At 39.1% G+C, this 21,777-nt stretch overlaps 1 protein-coding gene across 2 annotated transcripts in view; it reads right to left on the reverse strand.

Annotated features, from left to right (window-relative positions):
* The window catches only part of grik2 (glutamate receptor, ionotropic, kainate 2), a gene marked incomplete at both ends in the record, with an annotated part of 185,142 nt that overhangs the window by 98,482 nt on the left and 64,883 nt on the right, over positions 1-21,777 (reverse strand). For both annotated transcript variants that reach the window (XM_083900835.1, XM_083900836.1), the window contains 2 exons: positions 1,701-1,754; positions 6,035-6,216. In XM_083900835.1, coding sequence (XP_083756961.1) covers positions 1,701-1,754; positions 6,035-6,216 — 236 coding nt within the window. The remainder of the gene's footprint in view (positions 1-1,700; positions 1,755-6,034; positions 6,217-21,777) is intronic.

Below are 21,777 nucleotides of genomic sequence, written 5' to 3' on the forward strand. Positions count from 1 at the left end.
AGGCTGTCAGCACTGGACTCTGTCTGCCAAACACAACAGCGGGAAGTGACAAACACCTCTCTGCCTGCTCTTACCTTCTGTGTCTTACTTGTGTTTGCATTTCACGTTTCATCATCCTAAAAATATCAAAGGGATTTTTAATTATATCACATGGATTGTGCTGTGCTTAAATGGCCGCAGGGAGGAAGTGTGTTCATTTAAATGTCTCGTTTCAGATTTAAAATGAACCCCCTTTAATCATTGTGATGAAAAGCATCGAGTTGAAAACCTGCAGAGTCGTACCTTCATACTAGCTTTGACATTTACAGAGTAAAGAACAGATAAGAAAGGGAGAGAACAACATAAGCAGCCTCTTATGAGTTTGAATTGAGGGAAATTGTTGACCTGGAACATGGACTGACAGCAAGTTCACTAGTCACTGAGCTCAGATAATGCTCACCAGTGTGTATATACTGAGCTAACATGGATTTCTTTTCACATATTGTTCAGACAGTGTCACCCTCAGAGACAAGGTCACTTATCAGCAGAGTTAAGAACTTTGAATATTTCAACACATTTCACATTAATATAAAAAACAGTGACAGTTTAATCTCCCATCTCACCAAATAAATACTGATTGTTCAGGATTATGCCATGTGGTCAGCCGACCATAAAACCATTACCACCAAGAAAAAGCACAAGAAGTTTAAGATGGTAGAGGGATACAAATGCATAGGAAAAATGAGGTGGAGGATGAGACAGATAATGATGGTGAAGGAAAAAATAACTACTGATGTACTTTAAAACCTTGAAACCAAATCCCAAGAGGGCAATCTCTCATTCCAGTGAAAGTTGCTGATTCAGCGCTTGGGAGACTTGGAGCTCCACAATCTGCAAACCAATGGTCGCATGACTGACGTGGAGAGCTGGAAACAGCAAAAACCATATAAAGGGCAAAGCACTCCCTTGTTTTAACAGTCGTAGTATATTAAATAAAAATCTTTGTAGTGACAGGCAGGGTTTGAACCTGCTGGTCAGGTTTTTATACACATGACTGACTGGACGTTAGTGGTTGTTTGTCTCCATATTCTAAGTGACTGATTACTCTCTAATATCTTGGAAAACATCAGCAGAGATTGACTCATGCCTGACCTTGACCATGACCTTCATGGATAAGAAGCCATAGCTGGATGGATGGATGGATGTACCCTATGTCTATAAGTGTGTGTGCGAATGGGTGAGAAACTTTAAAGGACTGTGCAGGGCTATTGCAAATGAAATTGTTGCAGGACCAGAGTTGGCCCCTACAAAGTGGCAGAAATTTGACTCCATAAGAGATATCCACCTCTTAAAACATCAGCACAGAGGACAAAATATGAAGAAGATGACAGGAGGAAGAAGACCGTCTGAACAAGGGCAAAGGAGGAAGATGAATTAGAAAATAGAGCACATAAATAGTAGGAAGGGGATTAAAAAGGAGGAGGATGAGAAAGCAAAAAATAAAAAAGCTGTCTTGATGTTATGAAGGATTGTGCTATTATTTTATTCCTGTGGAAAAAGATTGAAGGAATGACCCAAAGAAATAAATATAACACTGACAACTCAGAAAATTAAGATTGAGGAGAAGCGTTATTCCATTTTTTGGCCATCAATATGGGCAAGATATGGGAATTTGAGTGAAACCTCATAACAAAATGGCAGTGGCCTCTTTTTCTTCTTACCAGTGTGGTGAAGATGTAGTGATAGTACTCTGTCATCATTCCCATGGCAAGAGCCTTAGAACGAAAGTGACAGAAAGAGACAGTGATTAGGATATGGACAGACATTTACAAATTAACACAGAAAGAGCTCAGATCATTTTGTCACATTACACTTTTTTATCTGTTTGAATGGCTGTAAAACTACAGTCAGACCCAAGTCCCACACAATCAAAAGGCCCATTAATACTGTGAAAGGTGTCAACATCAACGTTGCCATAAGATGGATCAAGATATGGTGCAAAATGTGAATGGATGGACAATAGAACAGTTGCATGTTTAAAGCAATGCACTAAAACGGTTCAACAAAGGACTGTAGATGTTTAAATAGTCTCAATACGAACATCAGAACTAAACCCTGGCAGAGAAAGGGAGTCTTAATAAATAGAGGAACTGCGTTTTGCTGCTGCAGCTCCATTTTCTGATTTATGTTGATGAAGAGAATATAATTTCACATGAATATATTGGGTTCTGCCTTGTTGGTGCCCAGAGTCAGACTTTTGTCATCTGCCTGAAATTGTTGCTCATCTTCCTAAGCAAGTTAAATAAGTTTGCTGAAAAAGAACATGTACTCCTTCACACTATTTTCAGGGTAATGCATTTTCTAAAAATACATCTTTGAGATTAGTTTCTAAAATACAATCACCTTCCTCGCGCTATTATTCTATTATGATTCACTCTGTGTGCATGAGAGCTAGAGACACACCAATCCATTTCAGCTATATAGTGTTGTCATGGCTGCCTGCCATGCAGAGACTAAAACAATATGAATTACAAATTAGGACGGTGGGCAGAGGACAATTAAACAGGCAGGATGTGATAATAACTGGCATCAGTTCGAAAAGCCTTCAAAGAGTCTACTGCCTTTCATCTGAGGACCAGCACGATCAATGGCAGCGGAAGTAAAACCATTGCCTGGAACTTGTGATTACAGATGAGAGTAGAAAACTTTTCCGAGGTTTCCATTTTTGAAAAAAAAGAAAACACAAATTGACATTTGGCAATGGTCTAAGAGCCAACTCTTGAGTCTGTATTATTACCTAGTTCTACACCAAAGTATGCCCATTCATAGATAGGCATATGTAAAGTGCTAATATCTATCAATCTTTGTTGGAACCGGTTCTGGACAAAAAACAACAAAAAACTCCTTGGCAGAAGAAATACATATTTATCAACATGGCACTTGCATACAACTGTGATTTGAGTGTGGATCCAAATTTCTATGATACATGTCCAAGAACAAATAAAACTTAATTTGCAAAATAAAAGTCCAACACCTGGCAACACATGAGCAATCAAGCCTCTTGATACTGATTTGTATTGACTTTTTTAACCTTTGATTACTGGTGATAGTAATGGTGATAACTATATAAACAACTAAACCATTTCATTGCAGTTGCTACCAATGCAGTTTTCCCCTGCTGGTATTTGTGTATCAAATGTTGAAAGAATGCCTGTAGAGAAACAAAAGTCAAATCAATATCAATCTTCTCACTAGAAGCTATTATTGTCCCCTTTGTTGTCTCTTCGCTATTTTTTATGGATAAAGCTTTGATGACAGCTGATGAAAAGCAGAGGAACTCTGACTTATTGGCGTGTCACATCATGAGAATATCTGGGCAGGACAGTTAAGTTTTTCATTACCTCCCATTAGAAGGGATTGTCTCTGACATGAATAATGAAAGGACTCATTGACCCTCCACGGCAAACTACCATTTGGGCACTGATTAAAAACCCTGGGAGAGTGACAGTATGTCACTTTAACATTTGATGAAGATGACAAGCAGGTGAAATAGGAAGGCTTACTAATTAGATTACCCAGTGCAAAATATCATCATTTACAAAAAAAAAAAAAAAAATCATTGTGTATAGCACTGAGAAAATGGCAGCTCGAGTTCAGTCTGAAGGTCATATTTTTAAAATACCACAGGAAACAATCTAACGTGTAATGGGTCAATGATTTTCATTTTTTTGTGTGAATGGGTATGGATTAGTGAAAGGGAAAAGCAGAAAGGCATTATGAAAATATAGACCATCTATCTATGAAGCAAGTTGCGTCAGTCTGTCTGTCTGTCTGTCTGTCTCTGTGTCTGTGTCTGTGACAGGCATATCTCGTGACCAGTCAGATCACCTTGAGACTTTGGATATGGGTTGAGCATGGCCCGATGGTGTGCATACTTGATTTTCAAAATTTTTGGAGGAACTTTAATTTTCACTGATTTATCACGCTACACCAGGCAGGCAGCGGCTCATCAGCAGCAGCTGCGATGTCTGGAGCGGGGAGGTGGGACTGAAAAGACTGTCCTCATGGTGGGTGAGACATTTTCGCACAGTCACCACAGAACATGGTGGTGTACTGAAACGACGAGGTGTCCTTTCACCAATATGCTAGCACATCTTTATTTTGCATTAACATGCTACTACCTTGCGGCTAACTTGGCGAAAAGTTAGCGAGGCTACGAATAGATGTGTTCGTATAGATGTTTAAAGTAGTGAATCTTTGAGCAATGATTGATTGATTGATTTAAAAAAAATGTAATTCTACAAAACAGTAGCTTTGTTAATTGCCGATGCGTCACAAAATTTGAGGCTATTTTTGAAAAATGCCATCAAGTCAAGTACACATTCACTCTGTTCCTCAAAGTACTGACTCCCTGTTATTTTAATGCAAGTAAATGTGTCCTTATCAAAGAATGACAAGCTTCTGAATTGCATGGCCTTGTCCAAAAATGGTTCTATCACATGGAAAGGGAGGTTTATTAGAGGGGAACAAAGTGAAACTGACAGGAGCACATTATGACTATGACATTTCTTATTCAACTAAATTACATAATTAAGACATGGTACCGCAAAAATGTGTTTGTTGCCTTGAGATAACCGGATGATTAAGTAGTGATTTGGACATAATGGTGTGTGTGTGTGCGTGCATGCATGCATGCGTGCGTGTTGTCAATAGCTTGCACGTGTTAGTGCATGTGAGACTCCCCTCATTAATAAAGTCCAGACTGACCCCTTGTTGACTGCTACACAAAATGAGCACAGAGGCAAAAACATTACGTTTTATCAGAAGCATGAATAAAACAAATATGCTGTTTATTTAGAATGCCCTACACTGTATGCCAGATTAAGTTGCAAGCTTTTATCCTTTGAATATGTGTTGCTGAATAGATTCAGAATGCGCTTTATTTTAGTTTATTATCACTCCAGTAATCCAATCACAACTAACTGTGATTGTGTTATCATTAAAAGTGTTTCTCACACCTTTCGTTGATGAGAAAAATGCCACGGAACTCTACACTCAATATGCTGTCTGAACTGAGTCATCATGTGTAAGAGCTAACCCACAATAAAGAACATATATTATTACTATATAGGTAGTAAGATTTCAAATGTCACCGTGTTTGATGTTGCTCTTTCGGATAATTTGTGTGTATTCTTACATTTATTACAGCAATAAAAGCAATGTTGGATAGGAAAAAAGAGTTAGCATGAGACAATCCTCAGAGATCACATCTCAGTGTCTGGATGAAGCAAACTTTTCTCCAAAGAGACGGACGTGAGATGACAATTGTTTCTGGTGCAAAGAAAGATTGCCAGAAAGCAATCTCTCATTTCAGCGCATTGTTACTCATGACTAATAGTCCTGTCACAGACACGGGCATTATCACATAGGACACTTCATCTAAAAATCTTGCGAGAATGAGATGAATATCATCCAAAGAAGAACGAGTAGTAAAATACCCGTTTTATTTTCAGCGGATTTAATTTTTGCTTTGTGTGTGTTGACAGGAATTTTAAAAGAAGCTCTTTGACAACTGCAATTTATTTAAAATATGGCTGCCAGGCTCCTGACAGAGTCTAGAACATTTGATAATTTATGGATCACTGTCCTCAAATTCATTGTGCAGCTCAGTGTCTGGTGTGGATGAGGTAGAGTGGGTTGTCCCTGAACCAAAAGATCATGCAGGCACTCTCAAAAAAATATCAAGAAAGAACAGCACAAGTGATGTATAAGAGGCAGAGGACAAAGGGTAATGTTTGAGTTCAGCTTGAATTTAGTCTGGCAACCCATAATGTTACTTGGATCATGAGTCAAGAAAAGCAAGCTTGTGTAGAAAACTACAAACTCGCAGTTGTTCACAGTTACATACTTTGTGCATGCACCTCATCAACATCATCTGAAAACCTGTCTGCTCAGAACATCACGACCACTCTGCGTTCTAGGCTGTGGTATATCACGAGTTTATAGTACTCTGACTCTCACACCCACACACACATGCACACACACAGACACACACCTGCTTTAGGATCCCAGCTGCCATTTCGTGGCCACAGTCAAAGATAATGTGGAACTCCTTCCCCCTCTTCATCTCCTTTAAAAGCGGCTTGGCGTCCTTGGTGTCTGCAGGCAGCTGTCGGATCTTTAGCCGGATGTTGTACCGGGATGGAGCCTTTATAAGTTCTTGCAGTCGAATCAGACCTGTGGGGAAAATTCACAAAGAGAAAATGTTTTTTTTATTTTTTTTGTTCCGTTTTCCCTGATGAGTCATTGCTTTTAAGAAGAATTAGCTCAGCTGCTCCCCATGAGGGCAATGCATTTCAACAAAATAAACTGTACATCTCTCCTCTGAAGCTGAGGTAACATTTCTAAATGCCTGTCGTGGTGTTGCTCGGAATTAGAGCAAAGATATGAAAGCTGCAGGGTTACTGTATATTTTAGTTCTGAGTTTACTTTTAATGAAATCTGTTTCTCTTCAGCCTTCTCAGACAATCCTGTATCCCTAACACATGATTTATCTGTCAGTCTTTTCATTTCTTCCTTCCAAATCGTTTTTTTTTTCTTTTTTTTGTATGTCCTTTTTGTCCTTCTGGCATTACCCACAATGCACCAAAGTAGTCTTTTAGCCTCGTTTACCTCAGTATCAGACTTTGATCCAACAATATGAACGGTATTACAAACAAAGCAAAACAAAGAAAATTATGTCAATACTGCCCATTACCTGACATTCATCATTCATCATGGATGACATTGATTCTGTGTTCACTATTGATCCCACTCTTTCTCCATATGCTGCTCACTGTTGTGTTGAGGATATATATGTGTGAAGTCAACCTTTGCTGGATAAATTGACGGAGACTTCAAGTGAAGCAAGAACATCTTAATTTTGACAGATAAGCTTCCACCGTGACATCCGGCAAATATTTCTCCCCTCAGTGGCTGATCAATCACTGTTGTGTTGGAGCTGAAAAATATGTAAATGTCAAAGATATCAGCAGAGCTCGACACTTATGTCGGATGGATTTTGTGCCCTGTGAATTTTTTTCCCTTGACGCAAGCTTTTTTGTTTGAAATTAATGTTATTTCACAAAATACCCCATGCTTTGTGTGCGCTTGATAAATGAACATTTTCTCTCTTTCTAGTTTGTTACAATACAGTGACTGTGCATCACTTTAATGAATGCTTTGCATACTGCTTCCTCAATTTGACACAGTCTCCTCAAGACAAAAAAACAGCAGCTTTTTTTCCCTGATCTTTCATGGTCTCAACAGAACATAATATGTTTATATGTCATAACTGGAAACTGATGTGTATCAGAAGCAATCGTGGAAGAAGGGGTAGCACTGCAAGAATATTGTGGATCAGTAAACAGACAAAGTATTAAACATGATGTTTTTTTCTTATTCCTGACCAAAAAGCTTCAAGACAACGTACACAGGGGGTTGTACTCTTGGATTCTTGTGTTTTTTGGGTTGAATTTGACTGATATCCAAGTGAAACTGGTTTAAAACTGCCACTGATCTACAGTATAAGAGCACAGGCTGGGTGTGTGTAAGTAGGCAGGTTGTTTACTTACAAATTAGATGATTGGTCATGCTCATTACAGTATTATGTATACAAATACCATAATTACAGTATTAGAAATAAATTACGCCTAGCCTTAAATATTATGGCCCGATTCTCAGTCACTCACAACATGATTAATAAATGTTAATATTAAATGTCGTACAATATTAAAAAATAATAATCATGATCAGTATATGAGTACAATCATATAAATGTGTAGTTGGACAGCGATGGACATTTTTTTTTCCAGTTAAAACTTGTTCATAAAGGTGTTGAGTGAAAATATTTCCGTTTTATTGTGTGCAGTTCAGCAATGTATCCGTATTTCTTTGAACTCTGTTCACCACTTCATATTTTTACTCTACTGCTGTGACACTCACTAAAGATGCTTCAACAGGAATTGCCATATAGTCTGCATTTTTCTTCCTTTTTGAAGTCAACAACAAAGGTGTTGGCAGTGTCATTTGAGGTGGTGAAACGTTTTAAAACACTCTAGACAACCAGCCAACACAGATGGTGGCATGGTGCAGTATGTTAGATTCCAGGGGCAGATTACAAATGCAGCATTATGTATACCAAAAAAAAAGAAAACAGCTGCAAAGTATAATGTCCCTTAACAACACCTAAAATAATTATAAAACCTAAGAATCCATTGGAAAGTTTTGACAGTAACATGTTGGGTAGCTATTCACCAGCTCCAATGTAAAGCTGCAGTCTCCATGAAAAGTGAGGCAAATTCCCTTGTTTTTTGGTTTAATGTTTTCAAAATACATGATTAATAGCGTTATATTCCGACAGCTCCAAGGGATGTAGAGTGTTTGATCAATGACACGGGTCTTTCAGTCTCAAAGGCCTGGCAGTAAATCTTGACAAACTTTTGTATTCCATAAATCTTTGGCCAATCAAGAACTACTTTTCTGGTGGCAATAATACAAAAAAAATGAATTCCTCCTCCTACCACCACCATATGAATGATTGAGGGAAGGCACAGGGGGGTGAATACTGAAAGCAGTAATTACAGAATGTCCATAATCTGGCTAAATTTGCTTTAAAAAGCACTTTATTGTATATTTACAATAATTTATACCAAAAAGTATGACATCCAATTTTGTAATTTTGCTAATGACTAATTAATCTGAAGAATGAATTCATGCTGACTGGACCAGATGCTATTTTAAATACTGGCCAAGAACAAGTCCTTCCATCTACAAACAGATACATCAGTGTAAAGCAGCACAGCAGTCTCCTGTGTCTCTGCCCACAGTCCACCATCCCCAGCTGTTTGGCCCATGGCATTATTTGTTTACTTCCTGCTTCCAGATGAGTGAACTGCACTGTGGGAAACCAGGCAGCAGTAAGTCACTAGTGTTCATTAAATCAAACACTCTGTTGCACATTGATGATGATATCCCCAAAGTGTTGACCTGTGAGACACTGCAGTGCTACATTAACCATTGTATGACAAAGTAACTCCTGGGCTGCAGTTCACAGCATTTTAGCAGGACAGAGAGACACTATTCACACTATTATTAACACTCCAGAGGTGTGAAGTTGTCTCAGCATGGATATCAAATGGACAGCTGCGCTAAATCTGTTAATAAATGTGTTAAATGCACATTAATAAATGTTAATTGGAAGGTGAGGACATTTAATTGTTTTAAAATTGACACCTGGCTTAAAGATTGTCTGTATTTGGTATCATAGGAACAAGCAGCATCAGGATCTTTCAGGTCCAATCACTTTGAGGTTTCAACAAAACAGCCTGGTAACAAAAGGGATGCATATACTGTGGCACTGTCTAAAAGACAGGAGGCAGAGCTGGACGTGGCAGAGCTATAGATGCTGAGATTTTTATTGGGAGTGACCAGGATGGACAGAATCAGAAAATATCATATTTTGAAGGACAGCTAAGGTTGATTGAACGATGTGGAAATAAAGTCTATAGGTTGAGATGGTTTGTCCACGTGCAGAGGGATACTATATTGGATGAAAGACGTTGAAGATTGGGGCTGCTGGGCAGGAGGAAAAGAGGATGACCATAGAGAAGGTTCAGAGAAGGAGGACAAGGGGACAGTTGGTGTAACAGAGGAGGACACAAGGGATAGAACAAGATGGAGGCAGATGATCTGCTGTGGTGAAAGGAGCTGAAAGAAGTAGACTCCCAAGTCACTTCACATCACCTGTGTTTTATGACCTATGTCTGCAGAATGTACCCTACATTAGCTGCATGCATGTGACGCAATAAATATCCAGATCCTTAGGTGGCAATAGTCTGTGATCTGGAAAAGTGGAACGCCGAAGCAAGCAAACAAAAATGGGAAAAGCTTCCCGTTTGTGTTTCTTTCTTAGCTGTTGCTTGTTTGGATTTGTCACTTCTGTCTTTCTTATTTTGCAATTTGTTCAGCTGACAGCCGATCAAAGTGATTTCTCTTTCGCCGACAGGCAACAGCCTCAGCTCTGCTGATTCAGTATGCTGAATTGACCAAAAAGCTGCAGAACTTCCGCGGACGACGGGTAATTGGTTATTGGAAATTCAAACGGTGTACTTGGACTAGTGTAATTTTATTCATTCCATCACAGAGAAAACCTTTGGGGCAGGTGTAATATAAAGATGTTTGACTGGTAATGTTGCCAGTGAGTACAAAAGTCCTCAAGGAGGCCTTACAAGGTGCTAATATTTCCATTTTAAGTCAGACGGGCTACATAACAATAACTTCGATTGATTTGATCTGATTTGAGCCAACTTGGACTTAAAAGACACATTGATAAAAAATACAGCAAGTCATAATTAAATTATAATATAAAGCAACCGTGTACTTGGATAATTAAATATTAAGGAGTTTTTTTTTATGAATCATGCAGAGCTACTATTAAAATATTAAACTGTAAATCAACATCATTCAACATTCTTTTCCAGTGTTGTTTTGCTGGCCCAGTCTGTGTTTACACTACAATATCTGACCTTTGGACCAATCATAATTACAACAGCTAGAAGGGGCCTTTTGTAATTCCAGTATTAATGCATGTGAAAACTTGTTTTGGAGTACACCTGCTGAGACGACTAATGCTATTGTTCTTCCTCTGGGAACAGTCTCAGTCAGCCAACACCTCTGAAAAGTCACATCTCTTTTCCATTAATCCTCACACAAAGAAAAACGTGGAAACACACATTGCCGTTTGTATATCGATGAGGCGTAATGCACAAGAAATATGCCTTGGTTGGTTGTTGTTTTTATTTACTTTCTGCGTATTACTTCAGATTAATGATTAACATATGGTTTATTTACTGTCTTTTTCTCAGTTTCAATCAGTGACAATTGACTTACTAGTTGCAAAGATGCATCTGTGTAATAACAGGTTATTATGCTTATTGTATAAATGTGTTAAACTTCATAATTTCATCTAAAATATCAGTTCAATCTGCTCTTATTTACTCATATGAAATATTTGTTACATACATCTATATTGCCAATCTAAAGTGTTTGCTCAGTGACATGGTCCTTCCATTCTCAGGGGTCTGACAGTAAATCCAAGAGAATTTCTTTCACTATACCACAACACATTTCCCAATCTGGAGCCGATACTGCTCTCTGCTTGTCAGATTGAGCTGTTTGTTGGTGAATAAATGGGCATTTTCTGAATGTGGAACAAAGAGTGGCACATGGCACTTCCTTGAATCATCCGAAGAATGTAACTAAATGGCATCTTGTTGGAAATGACAGGTGGACTAACACATGGATGGACCCCGCATGCTAAATCATTTCCATGATGTCACTGGGCGGACCACCATGTCTGACAAATTACAAATGTGTCCAAACACATGCAGGCATCTCCAAACATAGCACACACCTTCTGAGAACCAGTGTGAATTTCATCTTGTTTATAATTTATACGTGTAAAAGTGTGTCTGACATGAGTCCAAGCTCATACGGTTGATGTTTTTTAAAGCTGTCTGAGGAGAAAATTTGCCTCTGCTGCTGGAGCAGCAATCTGTTTTTACGGTTAGTTAGATTACATCGATAAAAGCAGCACATCCGACTGCTACACTCGCTCATCATAAACACCTGTCAGAGCAACTCTCCTGACTCTTCCTTTCACTCCTAAAGACGTCTCTCCTTCCATTCTGCACGGATGTCAGCGCTGATCAGTATTGACGGTGCTTAATGTGCAGTGACTGTTCCAGGATCCATATTTAACTCTGCATGAATTTTTCATTTCCTCAAAGCGTTTATTACGGGAGTCTCCTGAGCGTAAAACAGTTCACAGTTCGCCTGTGATAAATATCCATTCGTGGGAATGGACCCTCAAGCTTCTCCTTTCCAAATCTCTCTTGAGATCTCACTGGCGACAAGGAAGTAAAGTTCCTTTTACAGGGCTGTTCAATCATTATCACCCACATGGACATTTAAGCGATTTCCCCAGACGGCTAATACACAGTGTTGCATGATGGGAGTGACTGTTGATGAGTCACTGAGCTGCACACTCCTGGGGTCAAGGTTAATGTGATCCTCGCCACATCAGCTGGCTTATTTATGTTCATTTAAATGAGTGGAAGACGTTAGAGGAGGATTAAAGTAGGCCTGCAGTCAAAGGTTCTAATAGCTGCTGAGGACAGAGGCCAAACACGCACGCTGTGGTTCCTTCACTATGAATAAACCTGCAGATGTAAATGTGGGCCAGTCACAGCCGTGGTAATTGTATTTGCTGTGCATCATACTTCTTCCGGCCTTAAATCACTTGTGCTAAAATAAAAGAAAGCCCATTCCTTGATACACCACTCTGCTTTTCTGCAATTAACTCTGACTTTAACGTATATACTCATGGTATACTGGGAATAAAAAAGTTCTTCTTCTGCCACAAAACGAGTGCAAAGTAATTAGTTAGGGAATGAGAGGAAGTATCTTTAGTTTCTAAGTAAGAACTCAAATGTGTGTGAACAAGGGTGGAGCACAAAAAAAAGGCAAACTTGGCAGTCTCAGCGGGCCCCCTTCTATTCATACATACATTCCCTCACATTGATTTATTGAAGCAAATGAATATATACAGTACATCTGCAGCAGTTATAGGTTTCACAGAGACCAAGAAAACACCACTTTTATAACTAGGGTGTGCAGGAGCATGAGAAAATATTTAATTGTTCAGTGTCGATCCAAGGTTGTTAGATATTAACACTTTGGGGTGGAGGCTATCTGTGCTGAGCTCTTTCCATTGTTGGGGCTGCTTTGCAGTGTAGACAGTTGTTACTAATGCTAGAATCGTTAATTTCCCACCAAAATAATATGAACAGGTCCTTAGTGTAACAGCCAAATGGAGTGCAATCTCTCTCTCTCTGACAGTATTCTGTCTCATCCCATCCAGTATCCTTGTTGCACAACATGTGTGCTGGGCAAATTACTAAAAGAGCATTTGGCATCCGCCAACACACATGACTGTGACCTGCACCATGGTTCACAAAAACATAGCCATTTGTTTGTTACTGAAATCAGTGCAGAGACATCAATGTCACCAGGCATAAGCAGTAGCCAATGATAAATGGCAATGCAAATGTGTTTTTGAGGAACCGTAGCATTGGGGAAAAATAATGCTCAGTGGGAGAAAAAACAACAACACTGGTCCTATTTTGTTAAGAGAAATGAGATGTACTGACTTGGCAGATGCTTTACTTCCATATTATTTTGTCTGTATGTAAATGTGTACAGTCAGCCATAATATTAAACTACACTAATAAAGGGTATTTTTTAGTCGATGTGTGATGCACAATGAAAGGCTCCATAATTCCATAAAATGCTGCAATAAAAGTTCAAGTTAAAGAGGCTACATAACATTGATTTGATTGGTGGTTTTATACTGGACATTACACTTCATTTACCCATCTGCAAATTTGATGCTGTTTTCAAACCATGCATATATTCTGTAATTAGTTTGCCTTATTCCATTTGTCATTTTATTGTTCATGTTTGTGTCAATGTTTGGTCAATAATAGATGTTGATTTTCAGGTTGATAAATGTCTATTGATTTCACACTGGCACAACTGGCACAGTTTTGTCTCTTGTGATCAAATATATTTATAGCAAAATAAATGAATAAATAAAAAATAGACTGGTCTATACTTAATTTTCCACTAACAAAAATGTAAGACAATAGCATTGGATCACAGCACAGCGAGTAAAGCAGGGGCTATTAGAATTCCAGCACTGCAGAAGAGGGATTAGCATGGTGAAAGTGAAGCATCACTGAGCCTTTCTAAACAGGCTGTTGAGTGGTAGTGGAGCCTATGATGGAAGTGGGACTGCTGGTGCAGAGATACGCTGAAACAGAGTTATGATGGGGACCCGGAACTCAATCTGAATGAAATTCCACAGATACTGTAAAAGCTAATTTTAGCGACTTGGCCTTATTTTTAGATCTACATCACAATTTCACAAAGTGATGTGTGAACCACACAGATCATTTGGGACGTTACCACCTACTTACTAACAGTAACATTACATTTACCAGTAATGAATACTCCTCCTAATATCACCCTTACAAGATGTTTAGGAGGAAACACAAAAGCATTCAAATGTACTCAAATGTGCATTGTGTGCAGGTATCATGAGTCTTTCCTTTGTGGAGTATATCCGACTATGACAGCAAAACAATGCGGAGCTCATGGAAATCCACAGCATCAAAGCAAGAGCCATCTGCTGCCACAATGGAGCGCTGAGGAACGATGAGATTGGGAAATGTAAAGAGCAATATGACCCACAAGTGTGCTTTTACAAAGGAAATGACATGACATGCTGTCTGGTGAGCCATGGCTTTAACGTTGGTCTTTTAAGGGGAAAATCAATTTTAAGAAGTGAAGTGAACACCCTTAGAACAGGCCTATGATCTTTTTCCATAAAGACAAAACAAAACATGTTACGATTGCACCATGTACATAGAAAACCCAAGACTGTTTGTGCTAGTTCACACATGAGAAACAATCGGTTACTATTTCCATAATCAATCATTCTAAATTGTTTCCTTACTGATCAAATTGATAATTGTTTCAGCTATTTTTTAAGCAAATTACCAAACATTGATTTCATTGCAACATATTAAATGGAAATGAGTAATTGCATGTTTTATCCCCAGGCCTCCTGTGGCATTCCTGTGGAATTATTGAAATCCTGAGCCTATAGACAGGTTCAAACTTGGAGGAAAAATCTACTTTGTCCTAACCTGTCAAGAGCTTTACTTTACTAGAGAGCTTAATTGGACAGAAGAGCACAATAATAGAGGATGGAACAAGAAATCAGTCACAGTGCTTCATGTGGAACCAGCCGTGTCTAACATCCATTTTGGGAGGTGTATCATATGAGCAGTCTCCGGCCTCCGGTCACAAGCTGCCAGTATAATTATAGATGTTGCCAGACATCAACAAAGGCATGGCAATTCGAATTGGAAACCAAACATTTAATGCCACTACACTGGTATCATAAACGTGCACATCACAACATGGATTGTTTGCACAATTGGTTCTAATGATGCTGATAGCAGAGTCTGTAACCTGGCACAAATGCATTTGTAGGTGGTTCATTGCACATTTATTTATTGTCCGTGCTACTGTTAAAAAAGTACACGTTGAAAGAAACAAATTGATGTTGTAATACAATAATGTGCCAGTGTTACACATGGATTAAGTTGGAAATACCTGCTGGTTTGGATGAAAAAAAAGTTAGGGATGTTTTGAATTTAATTTCAGAAAGCACCTAAAATGCACTAAAACCTTTACAGGTGAACTTAAGTTAACCTTCTCTAAACCTTTGAATGCACATGTCCAATTGTTCAATGTTTCAGTGTACAAATACAGTAACTAATAAACAACCTTTTAGGTCAGAAAATGTATGGTAGATGAACCTCCAAAAGGGCCGACATTTGGTTTGCTGTGTCAAAGACAGTGTTGTATCTTAGATTTAGTCTTAGTCTTATGGACGAAAATGCTTATTAGTTTTAGTCACATTTTAGTCACTTCTATATGTGATAGTTTTAGTCGAGTTTTAGTCGACGAAAACTCAAAAAGGATTTAGTCTAGTTTTAGTCGAAAAAAGAAGTATAGTCTTTTAACAAATGTATTTAGGTCAATAAGTATTGGAGATTATTGTTGGGCAGTGTCGTACATAAGTTGTGAAAATAGCAGCAGATCTATAAGTTCAACACATTGTGATCTTGCAGATTGGCTATTATTACACACAAAGAGATCACCACACTGTCACTGAATGTAAACATGGCTAAACATGCTGCTAAAGAAACACACACACATAATGAATTGACGTTAGCGTAACAAAAGCTAACTTTAGGAACTACTACTAACAACATGTCATGTCCCTAAATAATCCATCTCTCTGTTGTTTGCTAACACGTTAGCATAAAGATCGCTAGCTTAAAATGCTAATGACTCCACTTACATAAGTGTCGGGTTAGAAGAAGAACAGCCACAGTTCAGTCCCTCTGTGGGATTCCTTATCCATCCTCATTCAACGGTGAACACACACACATACACACACACACACATACACACACACACACACACACACACACACACACACACACACACACACACACACAGCAGAAGCAGTAGCGGGGGACGTGCATATTAAGTAGCCATGTGCTTTCTCCGTGACCGTCAGGTGATTGGCTGAAAAAACGAAATGTCATGCGTTTTAAACGTCTGACAGACCACCCACTGACATTTTCGTCCATTCTCGTCTCGTCAACGAAAACTCACACACGTCTCGTCATGTTTTCGTCATCAGAGAGTCATGTTTATCTCGTCACCATCTCGTTATCGTCATGAAAAAAAAGTGGCGTCAACGAAAAGATTTCGTCATCGTCATCGTTGACGAAAACAACACAGGTCAAAGAGTGAAAGACTCCTCCTCTTTGAGTCTTTGGCACTGTGAGGTGTCCAAATGTAGTGAACCATGCCTTGGATTATCCTGGGTTATACAATAGCTCCCAATATTATTCGGAGCAGGTGAGATGACCTATGATTGAACGTCTGGAGTCAGTGATGAGTTAAAGGGGAAATAAGTAGTTTATAGTGACATCTAGAGGAGAGGCTGAAATTTACAACAAAGACCTGCTGCTCTGCTCACCCCCTCCCTTCCCTGAGCGCTACGGTATCCACAGCTGGTCAAATGTCGTCCTCGTCGTCTTTCTCCGTGTCAGCAGATGAGGTTCGTAAGGTGAGGGAGAGGGCGAGCTACCGCGGCCGTAGCAGACGAAGCGGAGAGAGAGGAGGCGGGACTTCCGCTACAAGTAAAGAGACGCTTGATTTGTTCTCTCGCGTTTGTCCTTACAGGCTCCGGTAGAAACATGGCGTCTCGCTGCTAACAGTGGCAATGCAACCGCGGCCCGCGACCATGTTATTTAACATGACTTTTTGAAACACTACGAAAATGAAACAAAAACTATTATACAGCGACTAGACAATGCAGGAGCACATAATATGTATAAAAAAGTGGATTTTGGGTTATATAAACCCATAAAGACTACATATTGTACCTTTAAGTTTAAAGATTTTATTGTAGAGCTCAGAACCGAGAACTGAGACAATGCCTGACATCTAAACGAGCAGCGTGCCAGAGCTAATACATTATAGTCAGTAAGCCTTGAGATAGTGTATCTGGTCCAGATGCCTGGCACCTTGGTATCTAGAGAGGGGAACTTGAAAGAGGCCTATGTGTCTTATCCTAAGTTATGACTGTTTATATTGTACACCATGGTCTGGTTATAAGAATATGTGAGTAATGAAACTGAAAGTTGGCTGGAGATTAGACTTTTCTCTCACACACAGCACTAATTCTAAACACTGAGGTTGGTTGAAAGCTACTGCCAGAGAAAGTCTTACACTGAAACAATAAGTCTACCAGGGAAGGAAGGGATTTTGCCCTTTGAGTTTCAGCTTTTCATTGTTAAACATCTCTGTAAAAATTATAATTTTCTCTGACAGGGACCCACACTTGCGTTGGGCACTTCAGCAATTTAACTATTGCTTTAACACTATACTCCTCCATAAACATTTAAGGGGGTTGTGAAACAGATTAAAAAAGTGCAGTCATACTTAAAGCAGTAGAGTTTAACATAGCCTGACCTTTATTCAATATAGTGTGAGATTTAGTTCCAAACATTAGGGGATGCTTTTGTATTGCCTCTGTCAGAGTCTACAGCCAAGGGTGTGCATTAATCAGCTGTTTCTGCAGTGAAGTGACAGTTGGCTCACTGTGAATCAGTGTTATGCTGGTGAATGTCTTTGTCTTGCTAAAGGATTATTATAAGGGACTTTGTATATTGAACTAATGCAACAATATACGTATCATCATTCTATAATTATATTAAATCTATGCAGGTTTATCCTACACAAGTTGAGCCACTTAAAAAGCCAGCGGAAAAGTTTGTTCCACATCCTGAACATGTCATAAAAAAGTCATGCTTTGGACGGAAAGCGAGTACTACAGAGACCACAGACAGTGTTACAGAAGTTACACCTCTTTCACTTCAATTCCTCCGTCAAACGCATATTGCTGCTGAAAAAAAAGCCAGATGTTAGCAGGTGCACATGAAATTTTGATGAGTGGAAAAAGGGTTTAACATTGTAACACGACCCCTCCCTTGCTCTACACTTTCAGACTGTTGCTTCCAGGCTTGTAATTCCCATTAACATCCCACCAGGACTTAACAAAGACCAGACATGCCCACCCTCTAAATACCAGCTTAGCTTGTCAGACATGGCTCTTAATCATTTCCATGCATCTCTCAAATGACCACTTTGGCATTACACCATGCAGTCATCCATATTACTTGTAGAGGACATGCTGTCAAGCTGACCTTTCATCAAGCACCACAGGCCCTGCCACAATCAGAAAAAAAAGGTGATGGATTATAGACTCATTTGAGGAAAGCATACACAACATAAGCAACTGCATCTCCAGAGGAGTAGGATTATTTCTTTTTTGTTGTCATGAAAATAGAAGCACAATAGTGCCAAAGAATTAAATGAGTCACATGAACAGAGATTTGATTTGTTTGGAGAATAAAACATCCTTCTTTTTTTTTCATTATAAGACCCTTTTGACAGTGTTATAGTGTTGTTACTTGAGTATACTTTCACCTTTCCTTGAAGATGTTGGTGTATAGCCCCACTTCCAGAGTCTTATGGCAGCATGTTCACCATTTGTTGTTGAAATTAAAAGCAATTTAATCAATTTGTCTGTATAATTCTACTGGATATCAAATCATAGTGAGACACTTTTGGTAACCGTGACCCTAAACCAAAACTTGAAAAGCATTGTAGCGTAATGACAGAAACCATTTTGGTGATATATGGCTATGTTACGCAAAACATTCTGCTTTTGTATTTGCTGTTTTTATTACACCCTGCGATGGACTGGTGACCTTTCTGGAGCCACTCACCCAATGTCAGAAGGAAATGATTGTAGCTCTTCGGTGATCCTAAAATATAATGTAAGGATGTTTTTGTTTGTGTGTGTTTGTTTGATAGTCAAGAACCCACATTTGCAGTGGAGACAACAATAATATGGGTAACACTATTATATAAAGCATATCAAAATTAGATTTGAATCAAGCCCTTTAAGTGTATCATTCTGTTGTCTACGTCTTAAAAAAGATTTGCTTTGATTATTTATTTATGAATATTTTCTTTGAAAGTTTTACTTAAAGAGTAGAGAGCTAAATGTGAAAATAACTGTGTCTCTTGTACCTCTTACCACCTTGAGATGACATTTCCTTTGCCTATGTTTTATTAGGTTATAAACAGATACAGCGTTATATCACTGTGTATTCTGTTTATTTAGTTGGCATAAAAACACATGGAGATTGATTTCAAGAAAGAAACATATGAGGTGACATTTTTGAAAGGCTGCTAAAATAGAGTATAAATAAAAGGATCTACTCCTTATACTTAGAAGAGAGTTGTCAATTTTTTTGTTTGTCAAAAAATCTAACAATTTTCAAGTTATTGTCAATAATAAGAAGAACAGATGAAACAGTAAAACAAGAAAAAAATGTTAAAACTCACTATTATGTCACAACACATGGTGTAAATGTGTCACAGAAAACCATCTAACTGATTCTTGATTATGAAACTAGTGAGTCTGATAATTGCATAAAAACAACTGAAATTGACTGAAATTATTAATTGCTATTCAACTGATTTGCTTTTCTTGCCGCAGATGTACACTCTTAAGGCCACATTATCCGACTGCGTAACCACGGACACCCCTCGAGCCTTCATACATCCTGGACGGATATGCACTGCAATTTCCTGCCCGATCAGTAGGGGACGCTGCGCAAGGTTGTTGCGCTTTTGGCTACAGTGAGCAATGGCGTCCAAGAGAGAAAGACTGTTGTTGTTTTAACAGTGGCCGTTTCTCACTTTTCTGTGTCACAGAACGCAGTTGTAAGATAATTGGAGGCGAGAAATTGGCCATTTAGAGTCTAAACATGTGCTGTGTGTATTAAGATATGACATATTTATAGTTTGGCAGCGACGTTGTCGCCTCTGTGGACGCTCGGTGCGCACTGTGAGCCGGCACTGAGCAGCTTCACTCGGCTTGTCCTGAGGACCAATCGCAGCTCTTGCCGTCTCCGTTGTCCCTTGACGGAGTGACGGACACTTAAAAATTATTTTGTGCAGTTGGAGACAACGCAGAGGCTATCTGACAGGTTCTGCGTCGACGCAGAGGGCTCTGCGTAACCTACACAGGGCACTATATGCAGGAGTATAAATTGGGCTTTAGAAATAAAATGCTAAGTACAACCATATAAGGTTATTCGGCTTGTCCTCATAGGATAACCCTTTTTGGCTCCAGGTAGAACCTTTTTATAAAGGTTCCACCTAGAACCCTTTTAAAACCCTTATTCAGGGAAGGGGTTATAAAGGGTTCTCTGGATCAAAATGGTTCTTACTGGAACCATTAGTGTTACCAAGAACCCTTGAAAAAACCCCTAAGAGTGTAGTGCAATTGGGAATTTGTGTATAGTCTTCATAGTCTCAGTTTGAAGTTTTAGCAATCAGAAATATAACAGCAGCAGCACTCAGCTGCAGACTGTTTAATTCAGTTACAGTCAAGGAAGATATGTATGGACTCCATACTGTGACACAGCAGAGAAAAGTAGTTCTGTCCAAGCGGGTGTTTTATTGCACGGTAGCCTGTTCTCCCTTATGGCCTAATCAAACTTTGTAGCTGCAGTGGTAGCAGCCCCAGTGTTCCAGGTAGTTGCATGGCTGTTAAAACTGGCTGGGAGAGATATAACACATGCTGCTGCCATCTCGGTTTTGCCATTATAAAGTTGAGCTGTTAGAGGAGTCCCATTATGGTTATTGATTTGCTTGTTTGCTCCCCGCTTGGTGGAAAAACAGCACAAATAAAGAAGTTGTTTCCTGTTCCCTTTATATACCATTCCTGAAAAGCAGACTGAGTATAAAGCTGTGAGGGAGAAGGTGCCCATGAATATTATAAGTTAATATAAATGTTATGTGGCACATGCATTGCTCAGTGTGTCAGATGATGTTCTTTTCTTGTACTGAAACAAAAAGGAGAAAAAAAAAAGAAATTGAATCCTGGCTGCACCTTTTCAAGGACTCCAATTAGATCAGATTTCCGTGTTTGCCCTCAACACTATCAGCCCTCACTATCAGGTCACTTGTGCATCGTGACAAAGAACAGGAGAAGCTGTTTGTAGTTCAGGCCAGACTCATTTCCTGTCACTGAGACAATCAAAGCCACTATTAACCCCATAGTGAACTAGAGATGTCCACATTACACCTTAATTAACAGAGGTGACGGGATCACTGATAGGTTATTTGTCGCTAAAGCCAGCTAAATGACCTGCAAGGCTAAAACAGCACACATACACTTACAGTACTTTGTGTAATTAGTGACTCATTGAAAATATCTGTTTAATATTATTTTATCTGTCAAAGGAACTGGTGTTACCATTTTCTTTTGTGTGTTTTTGCTGATCTTTGGTATTTCTTTTTCTAAAATACCAAATATGTTAAATGTGTACGTGGGCTCATGTGAAACCACAGCAGGAGAAACTCGGGATAATCCGCAGCAAGTGAATGGGCAAAGTATTTTACCATCTGCATGTCCAAGCCAGACACTGCCACCTCATCTGGACGAAATCCCCCCCCAAGTAGTTT

This window comes from Microchirus variegatus (assembly GCF_963457635.1).
Source record: "Microchirus variegatus genome assembly, chromosome: 1".
Taxonomy (NCBI): domain Eukaryota; kingdom Metazoa; phylum Chordata; class Actinopteri; order Pleuronectiformes; family Soleidae; genus Microchirus; species Microchirus variegatus.